This window comes from Quercus lobata, chromosome 10 (assembly GCF_001633185.2).
Source record: "Quercus lobata isolate SW786 chromosome 10, ValleyOak3.0 Primary Assembly, whole genome shotgun sequence".
NCBI lineage: Eukaryota > Viridiplantae > Streptophyta > Magnoliopsida > Fagales > Fagaceae > Quercus > Quercus lobata.
This window is the reverse complement of record NC_044913.1, coordinates 2,860,157-2,876,908: the sequence shown is the minus strand read 5'-3', so window position 1 is coordinate 2,876,908 and position 16,752 is coordinate 2,860,157. Positions and strand designations below refer to the sequence as shown.

General features: G+C 33.0%; 2 protein-coding genes across 2 annotated transcripts; one reads left to right on the top strand and one right to left on the bottom strand.

Annotated features, from left to right (window-relative positions):
- The first annotated feature begins 5,655 nt into the window (after positions 1-5,655).
- LOC115963859 (TITAN-like protein) lies at positions 5,656-9,687 on the top strand. The gene is made up of 7 exons (XM_031083075.1): positions 5,656-6,142; positions 6,648-6,774; positions 6,932-7,259; positions 7,446-7,519; positions 8,348-8,402; positions 8,640-9,064; positions 9,445-9,687. Exons 1-7 carry the CDS (start codon positions 5,820-5,822, stop codon positions 9,463-9,465), a joined length of 1,353 nt encoding a protein of 450 aa, XP_030938935.1. The 5' UTR covers positions 5,656-5,819; the 3' UTR covers positions 9,466-9,687.
- A 6-nt stretch (positions 9,688-9,693) lies between these two features.
- Positions 9,694-11,421, bottom strand: LOC115963861 (glucuronoxylan 4-O-methyltransferase 1). Its single transcript, XM_031083076.1, has one exon. The coding sequence runs from the start codon at positions 11,136-11,138 to the stop codon at positions 10,188-10,190; it is 951 nt and encodes a 316-aa protein (XP_030938936.1). The 5' UTR covers positions 11,139-11,421; the 3' UTR covers positions 9,694-10,187.
- Positions 11,422-16,752: the final 5,331 nt, after the last annotated feature.

Sequence of the window (16,752 nt, the reverse complement as noted above, 5' to 3'; positions counted from 1 at the left end):
GACTTGATAGAAAGGCAAATGAATCAGAACAAAAAGCGAGTAAAATTCATCAAGAACAAGACAGGATAGCTGTATTCACTTGTATTCAACTTCTTAACTTTTGCTCATCAGAAACCAAACACCCACTACCCATGTCTTGTGAACCAACACAAAAGAAACATTTTTGGATAGGATGACTCTGCTAAAAGCATCAATCAGAGAGCAGTGAGCAGTGCTCCTTTTCTAGTTGTCGCGAGAATAGCATTAGCTTGATTTGTCAGCAACCTCCAAACATATTACTCAAATACAGTTAATCAGTCAAGAAGTGGCTTCAATAATACACAATTTGATTCTTTGATGAGGTCATGACATAATCTAGTGGGGCAATGGATCATAAAGTCTCAACATTAGGTCCTTCTGAAAAGTACATTTGGGTGCAGCTAAGAAAGCATGGGAAGAGAAAAAAAAAAAAAAAAAGTGATTCTGATCTAACTATTTATTAGTATATATATTTATATATAGTCATATCCTTAATTTGGTAGCCAGAATCTTCTTAACTGCCAATCTTAATTAAGGTTCTAAAGACAACTTAATTTCTCACCTCCTAACCACTGGTGTTTTCTTGCTTCCACCAGCAATTGTTGCTAATATAACTTCAAAAAGAAGTTAAGACCACCCTTTTCATTTGTTCAATGCTTGTGGTTTCAACAAGATCAATTTGTTCTAGTCCTTTTTAATCCTTTTTCCTTTTACAAAAACAACAATCAAGCATTAGTTTCAAAATTTTTGGGTCGGTTCTAGATATACTCAACAAATTAGTAAGGTCGACCATATGAACTCTTTTTTGCTGGTCATTTTATTGAATCGAAATCATACTATTTGTTACCTTACTTCCTTAATGGACATATCAAAGTTTACAACTTCTATTAATGTCATTTTTGTCTTCGTCTATCTTTTTTTACTTCCCAACTTGAAACAAGTCACTTGTTGTAATTAGTGCATTAATCATTTTCCTCTAAAATAATCAAAGTATCTCAAACGACTTCCTCTCATATTTAAAGACAAGAAAATTTCTCATGTTATTATGTGTGCAGATTTTGAATGATGTCCTTACTAGCTAGCTTTAAACCACAGTTTTATATGATCAAAATCTTCAAAAAGGTGTAAGGAAAAATACAGTTTCTCAAAAAATGAGTGCAGTTTGTTCTATAGGAAACCTAGATAACTGTGTATCTGCTCTCCACTGAAAAAGTTGGATGTCATTGATAGAAATTTACAACCTTGACTGGTAACATAACATAATCACTGTGGTGAGTTCATATGGACTCACAACATCAGCAGAATCTAATTCATGATAAACTGTACTCCGACATATGACCAATTTCATCATGGATACCTTGTCTTTTATCTTTTATTTGGTTACAATCATAGAAATGCAAGAACCATCAATTCTTTCAGAAAGTTGAAGTGCATGATAAAGATGTAGGACACACTAGCTGAGTTATCAAAGTAGTCATCATGACAAAACCTTAAACTTTGTCTTTTTTCACGTTGTCCACATATGATTGTCAAGTGATACTGTTTGTTCTAATTGAATTGCAAAGAATAATATGTTAACTCATAAATCCAGCACTATAAGTAATTCTTGGAGAAGAATTACGTTTAATTTTGATTGTGAATCAATGTCTGAGAGTCTAAATTATATATCAGGATTTTCTCAAGTCACCTTCACTTTATCCGACAAACAAATCTTTGCCAAACTCAGAGACAATCAGTGGGGAACCACATTCATGCATATCATGATTTTCTATGACTACACGGCACAAACAATGTATTCTTGCCCATAGAGAAGTCTATAATTTCTTATTTTCTTTACAGATGAAAATTGGTGGACTAAATCCTGAGATATATATATATATATATATATATTAACAGTTTCAATATTTATTGATGTATGATAGGAGATGAGAATCCAATTCATCTGAACTCTAAAGGACAGTGTCAATGCTTTTCAATTCAAAGTTGGAAATTAAAATTTGGACAGGAGTGGTGAGCAACTATTTAGAATTAAGAAGGGACAAAAATTGGTGGAGTCATAGTATCATGTGAGGATTCACAGAGTTCAGCTGCTATGATGATATATAGTAATTATTGAAGAGGTGAGATAAAATTTTTGAGGTAAACAAAAGAAGAAAAAGAGAGGCCCGTAAGAAATTATGTAGTTTTATAAGTAATAAATTAAATTAAATTACGAAGTTTCAAAAAATAACAAATAAAATTATTTACTTTCAAAAAAGTAAGAAATTAACTATAAGGTTTCATAAAACTAACAAATGATATTTTTAGATAACAGAATGATCAAGATTGTTCAATTAAGTCATTTATAAACCAATCAAGAGGAAAAGTCTAATGACTTTTGAATGCATAAAGTTTAGATCATGGTGGGACTAAACTCTTGCTGTCACACCAATGTGAATCCCACCATTTCATTAATTATAGTAGACTTTAATAGCAGATGTTGTCTAGGTTCTTTATGATCTTTTCAACCTAAAAAGCTAAAAGGATAAAGAGAACCATGACATTTATCATACTAGCTAAGAATTTATTATTCATCCAAAAAAGAAAAAAAAAAAGGAAAAAAAGAAAGAAAAAAGAAGCCCATACTTATCATGGAAACAACATGCTTTCCAGCTGCTTGTGTACCACTTGAAGTAAGAGAAAATAATGTTTCACACTCGTAGATATACACTTCGTACACACAATATTCATACTTTCTTTTTTTGCATTCACATTTTTTAATAAAAATTTACATTTAACACGAGATTGATGATGTGTACAAAAAATATATATTAATAACTGTGAGATAATCAATACCCTTTTTACTCATATATACCCCAAAGTAAATTAAATTGTTAGTCCATATATATGATAGAAACCAGAGATTTTTTATTTTTTATTTTCTTAAAAAAAAAAAGTGTGAAAGTGGTTGCTATGCATTTTATATATTAAGCCTGAATCTCTCAGCCACATGCAACTTGCCAATAATGATTGCTATTAGGTATCAGTCCTAAAAAGAAGCTAGCCAGTAGCCAATATACAATGTCGCTAATTATTGCTAAGTTTCTATTCTTTTGGAGTACTTCCAGCAATCTTTAATTTTGACTGTAATATGATCAAATATTAGGGTAAATTAAGAAAATCTGAATATGTATCATAAATCATAATCTTACAATTAGGACAATGAGTCAGGAGGTTTGCGCCCCACAACTTATTATACTTTTTTGATGATTTTTTTTAGTTTTTATTTATTATGAATTGCACCCCCACAACTTATACGATTCCAAAGATTCATGACTACTCTCAAGAGGTTGGCTTAATAGTTCTTAAGGCCTTATGATATCTATGAGATTCTGGGTTAGAAATCTCTTGGCAGCATCCCTTATGAGATTATTCCATCTTGTAATAACCTAATGCATGTGAAACGAAGGACTATATACATCCAAGGAAATATTAAGATATTCGAAAACGTCTAGATACCTTCATTCATTAAAAAAAAGAAAAAAAAAATTCATGACCATAAATATAAAATTATTGGAAATTCAATGATACATAAAAAGTAAGCATGCATGCTACAATTGTAGACAGATTACTGATGCCAAGTTATAGCTCGAGCCAATAAAGGAATACGTATACAGATAAGAAAATGTTTTTGATGACATGAAATAACAACTCTATCTAAGAAAGAACTCAAATCATACATAGGTATAAGGTGACAACCATAATTAATAAGTAATTCTCTCCTTGATCATATTTTCTGATTCAAGCATCATAGCTTTTTATTATGGGGCTGCTACACTGGTAGCACTCTGAGTTTCTCTTATTGTTGGCAGCAGGCATCTTGTGGATCTATATGTTATATAACCAAATGCATTCACAATCAACATTTTTGGTTTATTCAGTCTAAAATTAAAATGTTTATAGAGCTATAAATGAATTAAGTGTTTATGAAAAGCTCGAATTTGGCTTTGAAAATTGGAAAATGCTTATTTCTGTTAAACAAGCCAAGCTCAAACATTATAATAAATATGTTCATAAACAAACTTGTAAACATGAATCTTGATTTAACTATAAAAATATTATATTCTTATATGTATATTTGTTTAAAATATATTGATATAGACTTGAGAACGGATTGTGTAAGTTTATAAATAGGTCTATATGATATCAAATTATTATTTGTAGTTTATTGATAATGTAATCAGTCTATTCTAGTAAAAATGCATAGATTTATGAAAGGATAAAAAGTTTTAGTCATGATTTACTATATATGAGAAAAGAACAAGTTAATTAAGCAGCCTGTGAACAAGTTTGAGCTTGTTTGACAAGAAAATGAATAAAAATTGAACATGTAATCTTTTGGTAATGAGCTTGAGCTCGGCTGGCATTCAAAATAAAATTAGGTGTTTGTTTGGAATAGAAGGGGATGAAGGAAAGGAGGGAGGAGTAAATGAATAAGTTTTAACTTTTAATACTAACTTAAACCTTTACTAGCCAATTTAATTGTAACCAATTAATAGCAAACTTCTTCATGTTAGAAGCAAGTCAGAATGAGTATATGAACTGACAAGAGCTAAAGATATGTGACACTTATTTATTTATTTGATAATTCAATAGTTGGTAGATTTCAAGGAAATTCAAACTAGCAGAGAGACAATTTCAAGCTTCTTGTATGTGATTAAGGACAAACAAATAGGGTTGTAAACAAATTGATCTAGCCCTTTTATTCTTGGAAGCTAATGTAAAAAAAAAAAAAAAAAAGAGCTAAAATGCAAACTAATCCTCTAAGTTTCTTCAGGAATGTCATTTTAGTTTTCTTAATTCTATTAACTTTCGTTCATTTCAGTCCTCTAACTTTCAAATTTATTCAATTAAGACTTTTCCATCCATTTTTGTTATATGTTGTGGTTAATTTTTCAATTTTTTAGATTTATCTTCAAAATTTTTAATTAAAAAAAATCAATTAATGATTAAAAAATATTTTTCAATTTTTTTTTTCAAAAAATTATAAAAAAAAGTTTGACAAAAGGCCTTAATTAAATAAATTTGAAACTTAGAGGACTAAAGTTAGAGGATTGAATTGGAAATCTTAAGAAACTTAAAGGGTCAATTTTGTATTTTAGCCCAAAAATATATATATATATATATATATATATATATATTAAGTCTTTAAGAGAATTACCATATTGAAGCATTACCTTATAAACATGCAAATTTTATAAGTCAATTTTCTCCCTCCAAAAGAAGTAATTTAAACTTAATAATAACATACAAGCTAGGCTTTTTTTTATTATTTAATTTTTTAAAAGAGACAGAAATTAGATTAAAACAAATTAAGAAGTAGAAAACTTAGGGTATATAACACCCCAAACGTCAACTAAAAACTAATACTACAAAATACTAGTGAAAGCTCATTCCTTAAGCCAAAAGATCCGCGCATATTTGATGTATTACTTTCTCTACTAATAATAAATTTCCTTTGGAAGTTAGAAATTGGCGGGAATTTTAGTTGCGACGAAGACGCGTACAGAAATTGCGCTTTTTAACTTTTTAACGGCAGTAACCTCGAAACAAAACACGCTAATACAAATAGCGTATTCGTGAATAAGTTAAGTTAGTTACATTTTTGGCGCAGAACCGTTTCAGTGACCCCGAACCCATATTTTCCAACCCGAACCCGAATTCCAAAACTCCGTAACCCGATTCTCTTCGTCTTCTTCGAATTCCGTTTTTCCTTTTTCAAGATTTCCCAATCTCTCAGAGAGAGAAGCTTCCGTACGATAATGGAGGAAAAATTGAAGGCTCAGAAACCAAACCCTAACCCTAACCCTAAAACCAATACTGCGAAGAAGAAGAAAAAGAAGAGTGAGTACGAGTTCTGCAAAGTGTGCAATCTGAACCACGATCAAGGCCAGCGACACAAGTACTTTCCGAGCCACAAGAGTTCGCTGTCGAACTTTCTCTCTCGGTTCCAAACCAAGCTCTCCGACGTTCGCTTCTTCCTCAAGAACCCTAGTCCTCTCCGTCCTGAGCTCGCCTCTAAAAACCGGTTCTGGTGCGTCTTTTGCGACTCCGATATTGACGAGATCGGCAGCTCCTTCGCCTGGTACTGCTACAGTTTCTGTTTTAGCTAGTTTTTGAATTATTTTGTTAAATTCCTGTTTGGTTGCTGAGAAAATTAGAGGAAAAGAGGAAAGGAAGTAGAGTTTTATAAATTCTATGCATTTTGTTTTAGTTTTATGAGGCATTGTAATTATGAGAGACTTATTGAATTTATCGTCGAATTATGGTGATTTTTTAGCAGCCAATAGCTCGGTACTACCAATTCTAATCATCCAAAAAACTTTAATAGTGTTGTTAAATTCATGTTTAGTTGCTGAGAAAAGAAAGGAAAAAAAAAATGAAAGAAATTATGAAGTTTTTGAAATTCTATGTTTTGTTGTTTCAGTTTAGTGGAGGTTTTGGTTATCTGAGGCTTTATAACTGTGAAAGAAAATTATAGACTCAATTGAATTTATTGTCGAATTTATAGTGATTTCTCAGTTGCTAAACTGGTTGAATATGGTTTCAGAATTCTGCATTTGATTAAGTGCTTTGTGTTTCGTTAACAGTTATAATGCGATTAATCATCTAGCAAGTGCTGATCATCTGAAAAACTTGAAGCATTTTTTGTGGAAATATGGTGGTGGAATGGACCGCGTGGATGCTTTTAGGATTTGGGAAGCTGATGTAGCTAAGGTACTTAGTTATAGTAATTTCTATTCAACAGTTTTTGGAAATTTTGTAATAGTTTTCGAGATAACTGAATTTCTTCAAAATCGAAGAAAAGGGTCTAATATTCGGTTTCAGTTAAGGACGGATTATTAATTGGTGGGCGTTTCTTTTGTGACTGCAGTGGGAGAAGAAGTGCATTTCTTTGAAGAGCGATGCTGTCTCCTCGAGTCAAGGAGCTATTGGACCAGAAATTGGACCTTTGAATGATATCCACAATGAAAACAATTATGGAAATATTGATAATTTTGAAAATAGTAGTATCCAATCTGTTAAATCAAGTCTTTCAAATGGTGTTATGCCTTTACAGTATTATACGAATGAGTATCAGGTATCCCATTCAGGACTCTATGAAGCCACAAATGTTGGCATGTTTGCGCATGATTTTGGCTCTTTTTTACCTGCGGAGACATGCTCTGACACAAATTTATGGAATTTGAAGGATATAAGAGGTAAGCATATATTTTGTTTATATTGCCATTTTTAAGCATATATTTTGTTTATATTGCCATTTTTTTTATTCATTTTTCTTTTCCCAACTTGAGTTATTTAGTTTATGTTGTGGTGGAGCCTCTTGTCAAATGAGAATCCTTATGGTAGTTTTGTGTTACCTGCTATGTGCTTTCATTGTGACTCAGTTAACAGGAATAGCCAACATTCTTTTCCTTACAACAGTTATAGCTCAGCTGATGGCTCTTTCAGTAATGGAAGAGTAAGTTTTCTAAACTGGAGATATATTAGTTCTTATTTCATCTGTCATTGAGTTACTTAGCAAAAATATAAAAAAGACTTACTAGGCACCCTTTAGTGAAATGTGTTTTATTTTTATTTTTTTGATAGGTAAATAAGATACCATTTAGTGAAATTTCATTGTTGCCTACCCATCAGGATATGATAGGATTGCCTATTCTCTGGAAATGAACTAGAGAATGGTCTCAGAGAGTGAAGGGAAAGCATTTTGATTGAATGTGTCAATAGCTTCTGTTTACTTGTCTTTTAATGGACACTATCCTCCGCCGCCTTAAATTTCTAGGAGTGAATAATACTCTATGTACATGGGAGTGATATCATTCTTGTTTATGCAAATAATTGCTGATTTTGTACCATACATGCATTCTTATTATGTTGCATTTATTCAACAAATAATAATATTTCATGCTTCACAAACTGATGCTAACATTGGGGCTAGTAATCTGCTTTAAATTCTTGTAATACACTAAGCTCTTAATGCTTGCAAAATCCAAATATCAGGTTGCAGTAGGGCAGGGTGACTCTATATAGTAATTGTGTATGTTCAGGTATAGCATTATATCACATTTTGGAAGTCTGCTGGTAGCCCAATGTTCAGCATGACTATTAGTATTGTATTTTTTTTTTATAATGTAATGGTATTTTGTACTAATGTCCTAACAGTGAAGATTTCAACTTTTAACTTCTTTCATGACCTGCCTATATATCTATAACCCTGCCCCCCTTTTTGGGCACTTACTGTTCATATGTACTTACAACACCTTTAAACATGTAATGTATTTTTATATAGATGTTCCAGGTGCATGAGGATGAAGGAATTGTAAAAGGAGAAAGCAGTTCTCATGGTATGAATATTTGTCTAATTTTTTTTTTTTTAATAAATTTTTTATTATTTCTGCCTTCTTCTTCTCATGCATGTTTTACCTAGATACCATTTGAATTCATCATTTGAGTGTCAGGTGCTCTTAGGATTGAAGTTATTGGCGTATAGATTTCTGGTTAGCTTAGTGAACAAGGATTTTGGTGGAGTGATACTTTATTTTACAAATGTTTCCCCTTATCTTGTGATTCTTTTTCTTTAGGATTGCAGAATCTTGCTCGAATTTCTACCTTGGCCCCTGAAGAGGCTAGAGGTAATGTGCATACTGGAGCGCCTCCCCCCTGGTTGGAAGCAACTGAAGCAAGCCAGATCGATGCTCCACTAAAACCAGCAGCAGGCAGCCTTGTGCCTCTTAATAAGTCAGGGAAGTCCAAAAAATTGAACCCAAAACGGGTTGGAGCTGCTTGGGCAGAAAAGAGAAAGATTGAGCTGGAAATGGAGAAGAGAGGAGAGATTGTCAAGAATGATTGTGATGCTAACTGGCTTCCTAACTTTGGTAGAGTTTGGCAATCTGGTAGCCGAAAAGAATCTAGAAAAGAATTTGAGATGGAGAAACAAAAATTGCTCAAGCTTGGGAGTCAATCTGAAATACCAATCGAGATACAACCTTACGTCAGCAAGCGAATGGTGAACTTCACATTCTCACATACCATATTTTAGGTTTTAAAAATTTTTGGGCTTCTAGTAAGGTTAGGTGATGGAAATATCTTGTTGTTTCATGCCATGCTTATTGCTTCAAGAGATAAGAAAAGAATTGATGTTTAGCTCTGTCCTTAGTTATTTGAAACTTATATTAGAGTTTGTTGCATGTAGTTTGGGTGATTTTATGCATATTTCATGATGATAATAATAATAATGAAAACAGATTCTTACATGCACACGTGCGCACACGCGCACACACAAACCCTTAAAAATAAATGAAAATAGCTATACTAGATTTTGTGTTTTATGATTACGAATGTAGTTCCTAAGGCTAATGCTTATCCTTTTTCTGGTCATCTTTGCAGCGAACAGAAGCAGGTGAATGATTGTGTCAGAGATAAAAATGCTAAGCATCAATATTCCTTGTGGCTGTAATGTTAGGGAATCACTATGTATATATCTTAGTCAAATCTCCCCCATGCCAAGTTTTGATTGGAGATAAATGGAGCCACAATCTTGCAGGAAAGGTGGGAAGCAGCATTGGTTCAATACAGCCCAAAATGGGTAATGCATATACTAGGCTATTGTACCCAAAAAGAAAAAAAAAAAAAAAGGAAAAGAAGTGCAGTCTGTTGGAACTTCATATCATAATTTGTGATATTGGAGGCATTTAGTCTGTTTGCAAAATGCACTCAACATGATTTTTGGGTATGTGGTAATTCTGTTTTTTTGGGTAACACCAATATTCCCATCTACAAAGTACATATATAATTGATGTGTTCTTGAGCTTCCACTGCTTCCTTGATTTTTGGAATACAACAAGCTGCTTGCGCTTTGAAATGTTGCATATATTGCACATTCAGTCTTTTATGTTGATGTACTCGCATGTCAATGAAACAGGCTGCTGAAATAACTTCATATTTTAAATTACTATCTGTAGTCTTGAATGGTTTGCAGTCCAAAAATTGCATGGATCTTATCTCCTGATTGGCATGCTCTAGGGTGGTACAACAAAATTGCCACAGCACGCTGTTTTCATATTTTTGCAATTGCATAATTTATTTGCTTTGTGCTCTCACCTACAATAAAAAAGAATAAAAGAATGCTCTTACTCTATGACAGCAGTTTTAGCAGGGCAAAATGTTGTAGAATTTAATTGACCTCTGATCCTGAAAATCCACAGTTTCCCTTTGGAAGAAACTAAGTTCTCATCACATAGAAACTCCCAAGAAAACCACTTTTCAATCATTCGATTGACATCATGTATGACTACATCCGTCATATTCCCAGCTCTTGCTAATATACTGGCAGTATAGATTGTTCCCATCCTACCTGGTGCCTCTGGTGTATCCCCACTCGGTCCATCCACCACTATCACATCCCATTTATGCTGATATACTTCTTGTGGTAAATTTGTCAACTGAAGCCGGCATTTTGATACTTGAAGCAGTCCTGAGCTAGGCACACAGGCTGGATTCTTCCTTGCGTGCTTGAGCAGATTGTAAGCCTCTTTTCCAGGTATATTGTATCCAACCTTGTAAGCTTGAGTGCTGTTTGAATTGGCTTTGATTGTGCGTAGCTTGTTAATATCATCCTCTATAAAAATGGTGGTGCCACCTGCATTGATTTGTGAGAGGTACAGGTATTGGGGTTCAAGCCCAAAAATGAGGAGGTTGCAGGGGGCTTTATGGGCAACAAGGGTTGACAGGAGTTGAAATTCTTTTTCTGTAAGCATGATGGCATTGGCAGAGGTTTTTGGTTGATTTGTTGAGGAGCCTGGTGCATCTGTGTGCTGAAGAATAGTGGGTAAAGTTGGCAGTGGAGGTGAACTGGATGAAGTAGTGAAGAATGTGATTAAAAGAAACCTGATGATGGAGAAGCTAGATAGGATCATGATGACCGCCGGGATAAGTTTTCTTATGTTGATGTTCATCTTTTTACGCCCTCTGCAATATTTGTAACAGATCGCTAGATTTTGTTGTGCCTCAGGTGAGAGTGGTGGAGAAAATTGAACTATAGGAGTTGAAAGTGAACGGCAGTAAGGCACTTCTGGGGGCATTGTTTTGCTTGTTCTCTTTTTCTTTCAGTAGTATCACAGCTACCATCACATAATTCACATCCCCTTTTTACAATTTGATGATGCGATTTGTTTGTCTAATGTAGTCCCTTGGAATCTTCTTGAGTGACAAAGAAGGAAAATGGATTGCTTTTGTTTCAAGTGTTACGTTTTCTATTTATTTTGAGTTGTCACCTTGTTACCTAATTGCTTGTGGTTGCACTTTGCATTGTGAGATATCAAAACTGGCTACGTGTATATATTCCTTTGGAAAAAGAAAAACAATAATGAGTTTGGTGCTTCAATCATTATAAAGGGATACTGACTTGGGATTTGGAACTTTCTGAGATGAGAGATTGGTCCATATTTTTTTCATTTTCTTAGTGTCGTTTGGTAGTGTTGAGTGAAGTAAAAGGTGGCCTATGAGTAGTTGTAAGGCCATTTTCAATCAATTTTGACTTTCTCAGATCATTTTCATACTATAATTATAAATTGGAGTCTGACTGTTACGGATTTCGGCATTGGTGGCAAGTGCATTGGACATGAATGTTTAGATTTCTAGCGTAGAATATTGATATTTTTTTATTGGATAATGAAGAGGTCTATAAATCAAGACATGGAAACGTAAAAATAAGGTATAGAAAAAACATAGGATTCGGGTTTGCTTAGGTTTTAAAACAAATTAATGTTGGTGTTTATGAAACCCTTTGTGCGTTAATGTAGAAGGTATCTGTTTAATGGAGAAGGAATATACTGTTTGCGGCAGATATAATATGGCTCTTAGTATTTTAATATATTTATATATGAGATAAAATCCTATTCTAGTCTAAGCTAAGTGTATGTGTGTGAAGTTCTTTACTGAAGACTTAAAACCTAGTCTATGCCTCACACATTTCACAAGTATTTATACTTGTGAAGTGATTATCATGCCAAGAATGCATAGTGGTGTCTTTTAGTATGTTAACCTCTCACAATTGTGGTTGTGAAGCACAAATGTTGTGAGAGGGATGTGCATGAGTTAATTATTAGCTTCAATGGGCATTAAGGGGTCTAAATTATGATATTCTTCCCCATTTTGACTCAAACCAGAGTTTAGGACTTAAAAACCCTTAATTGTGGAGGCATTTTAGAGTTCAAAGGTTGGGTGTTTAATTGTATACATGCTTGATTTTAGCATTTTCAAACCAAACGGCGTTTAGAATTAACGACAGGGCGTTTAAGGTCCAAGTGGTGGACCATTTATACTGACATACACTAAGGAACAGAGCCAGGATATTGATTAAGAGAGGCCGAAGTATGGAAAAACGTTTCATAAAATACAATGATTCATTAAAATTTCATGATTGCTCATTAGACTTTTTTTCTTTTTTGAAATGTTAAAAAAAAAAAAGGGCTTCTTGTTAGATTTTATTTGTTGTTATTTGGGCTAGTTTTGTTATTGCTTGGATTATTTTTGTTATAGTTTGAGTTCATTTTATTGTTATCGGATTATTTTATGGTTCAAGGGGTTAAGAATTATATTTGGTCTAAGGTACAAATTCTAAATCAATCTTAAATATACCTACATTTTTTTTTTTTTTTTAACCTTAAGGGGGACTAGCATCTGGCTTTGTCCCTGCATACACTATCTATCGAGGTATTAAGATTGTACTTTAAACCAAATCCATGATCACAAACAGAATTTGATAAAATGGCCCCTAACAAAGTGATTCAAGTCCAAACTTCATTTACGACCTAATACAAATGCATCTATTTCATGGGCTTGTAGTTGCATTTTCATGGTTCCAAGGCGACAAAAAACGATCTCTTATTTCCACTGCATATAGCAAAAACATGAAATATTGCTTCCAAGGCTACGGGAAGTTCTCTTTGGTGGCTAGGTTGGGACTATGTAAGCAAAACATGACTGATTTGAGGTCCTAGTCCTAGGCATTAATGCACAAGTGACATAGGGTATTTAAATTTTAAGATTTTATGATCTAAAAAGCTCAATGCAATTCAAATCTTAAATAATAGAATGTGGGATCTTATAAGATCCTGATCCTTTTTACAATTTTATTAATTTATAAAATTATTGGATTTTTAATTATTTTATTTAAGTTCACATCTCGCATAAAGGAGAAAATACTATTAAAAAAAATCTAAAATTGTTATAAGCATAAAAAAAAAATAATAATAATAATAAAAATTAAAAGCACTTGAAATATCTATATCTATGATACAAACTCCAAATTAATTAAGGTATTTGATTTTGCTACAATTACCCAAAAGTTCAAACTTTTTAAGCAAAGCTAATAATTAACTAAGGTAATATTTCATCTATTTTGCTAAAAACCCCTTATGTTATTGTTTTTTCTTCTTTCAAGATAGAGTATTTGAATAGTAGACATCTATCACTTGTCAAGAGGTTTGTAGCTTTTACTAACACCTTTTGGTGTTTCATACTAAAGACGTCTGATGTTCAAATATTTTAAGAATTTTAAAAATATTTAACCTTAAATTTAGAAGAAGACAATCATCTAATATCATATTACTATTTTACCATTAGTTGTTTTAATATTTTGTAAAATCTTACTATCTTTGATTTGTTGTACTATACCATCTTAAAGACTTTTTTATTGGCCAACGGGGACTTAGCTTAGCTGGTAAGACTCGAACACTTCTTCTAATCTACCTAAGTTCAAGTCCTGCTTCCAACAGGAGTCAGTTGGTAGGCATCCATAAGGATTGGCTACATCCAAAAAGGATGGGCTTTAACCCGAGCACCCTCCCTGGAAGCTAGCATAATCTAGCTAACTCCTATTTTTGTTAAAAAAAAAAAAGAAAAAAAGAAAAAAAAGAAGAAGACCTTTTTATTGATTTTACTTTTGAGGTTAGATTTCTACTCAAATAGAAAGTATTTCCTTACATTTAGAAAGGTTCAAAACCAAGATTCGAGGTTAGGTTCCACTCAAAAATATTACTTACATAAAATATAATAATCATAATAATTGATATACAGACATAACATTGTCATGTTACATCTAGGGGATTAAACAATATACATTAGAAAATATTTTGATATATGAGTGCTCACGAACTTTGGCTTAATAAGCATAAAGGGCCGCACAAAGAATATCATTTAAAGATGCTCATTTGTGGATGGCTAATTTGCTGTTTGGTCCACGAGTACGGTGTGGGCAACCGTGCAAGGGGCAGTGGCGACTCCAGGAATTTATTCAGGGTATTCTTATTTTACTTTGAAAAAATTTCGGACCATTTCAGTCTATTTCGAGTGTTTTGGGACGTTTCGGTAAATACCAGCCGAAATTCAAAATTTGGCCGGTATGAAGTTTGTGCTTTAAAAAAAAAAAAAAAAAGTTCTTAAAACCAAAACAAATTTGCATTTTGTACATCCAAAAACCTCAAAAGGAAAAAAAATGAAAATAAAATAAATAAACAAAAGTTGCTTACAATAAACTATAAGTTCGTTTGAAATATTAATAAAATTATTAATTATTGTTGTTTAGTTATTTTATTAATTTATTTTTCTTTTATAAACTATAATTTGTTATATTATTATTTCATTATTTCATTAATTATAAAATTATTAATTATTATTTAGCCTAACATAATTTAATTTATTTGTCTTTTATAATGTATTGGTTAATTATACAGCTTTAATTATTGTTGTTTAGCGTAACAATAAACTATATTACTTTAATTTGTTTGTCATTAATTATACTACTTTAATTTATTATATTATTTAGCCCCTTATACACATTACACTAAAAAAACCTAACATTATACATTTCATATGCAACACAATAATTAAAACAGTGTCATGTACAACATATTATATTGCTTTAATTATTGTACTTCCGGTCCCATGTGTGATGTGCCCATCAGCCCATCTATCCCCACCCCACTCAATGGACAAGCATAAGCCTTACCTGATGCCCAATCACAATTGCCTGCCAATCAGAAAATTTCGCAAGATTCACAAATCACAATATTCACAAAAAGACAATTAATATTACACCAACACAGAACACACACTGACCAACACAGCACCAACGGATAAAATAAACACTAAAGCCAAATTCAAAAAGACAGAACAGGAAAAAGCAAAATATAAATAAAGACAAACAATGATCCATTCGGCCAGCCAATAAGAGAGAGGAGTGATTCATTTGGCCAGCCAAATAGCCAATCAGAGAGAGAGAGAGAGAGAGAGAGAGTTACTGAGTTAATTTAAATAAAAGACCAAAGAGAGAGAGACGCTTATTATTTTAGAAAATCACACTCAGTGAGAAAAAGAGAGAGAGACTGAGAAACTGAGAGAGAAAAAGAGAGAGAAATTAGAAATACCTTGAGGGAGCTGAAGCTCAGGGAGGGTCCGCCGGTCCGGAGGGATCTGCGATCTGCTAACACCGAGCTACGGCGATGACGACTGCGACTGCGATCTGCGACTGGCAACTGCGATTGCGATCTACGGTCTACGATCTGCGATTTGCGATGAGGGGCGAGCTACGGCGACGACGATGAGGCGCGAGCTACGGCGATGACGACGAGGAGCGAGCTACGGCGACCGAGGAGCAAGTATTGGGGTTTTTTGGTTTGGTTTTGCCGTTTTGGTACAGAGGCTCTGTATTGGGTTTTTTTTTTTTTTTTTGATAAACACAGTATTTCTTTTGGTTTGTTTTGCTTTTGCTCGGTATTGTATAGACTGTATCGTGTATTGGGGATTGGTTTTTTCTGCAGCGACGTGACCGGGGGTACGGTGGGTAAGTTTGATGTCTGATTCTGTGTTGGGGTTTTTTTTTTATTTTTTTTTTATTTTTTATTTTTTATGAGAATCTGTGGGTCGGTTTGCTCTGTTGGGCTCGCCGTGGGCTTGGCTTACCATGGGCTTGGTTCTGTTTCAATTTTTTTTTTGTTTTCAGATTTTAGTTCAATTTTTTTTTTGGGCTTTTTTTTTGCTTGAAAGTTGAACAGATAAATTTGCTTAGCTCTGTTATAATTTTTTTTTTCCAGATTTTAGTTCTTTTTTTTTTTGGGCTTTTTTTTTTTTTGCTTGAAAGTTGAACAGATAAATTTTTTTTTAATCTGAGGGTGTTCCTAATTTTGTGTTGAGGGTGTTCCTAATTTAGCTTAAATATAAATTTTTTTTTTAAGTAATTTTTTTCAGGAACATCCTGACATGTACGTGGCGCCGCCACTGGCAAGGGGGCTTCTAGAATTATATGACCCAAGAAAATGAGAAAGAAAGGTTGATTTGTGATGTAAACATGCAAGTAGATAAAATTATATCAATGCACCTATTTTTATTTAAAAAATTTGTCAAAAATGAATGCAATAGTCAAATTGGTGAAAGTTTGTACCATTTGCTGGCTTTGCTGCGGTAAAGTGAAAAACTTTTAGTCAAAAAGACAATTACAAGAGACTGATGTTCTTGAACTTGCTCAAAGTAAAATTACTTGTTTCTGCATACATATAAAAGAAATCAATCGATATCTTGATCTAATGATAAAGATTAATCTTCATATAATGAATGTTATAGATTCAAATTCTATCGTATTTATAAATAAAATAAAAAAGAAGTGTTTGGTCTCAATGATTATTAAAATTCCTCTAG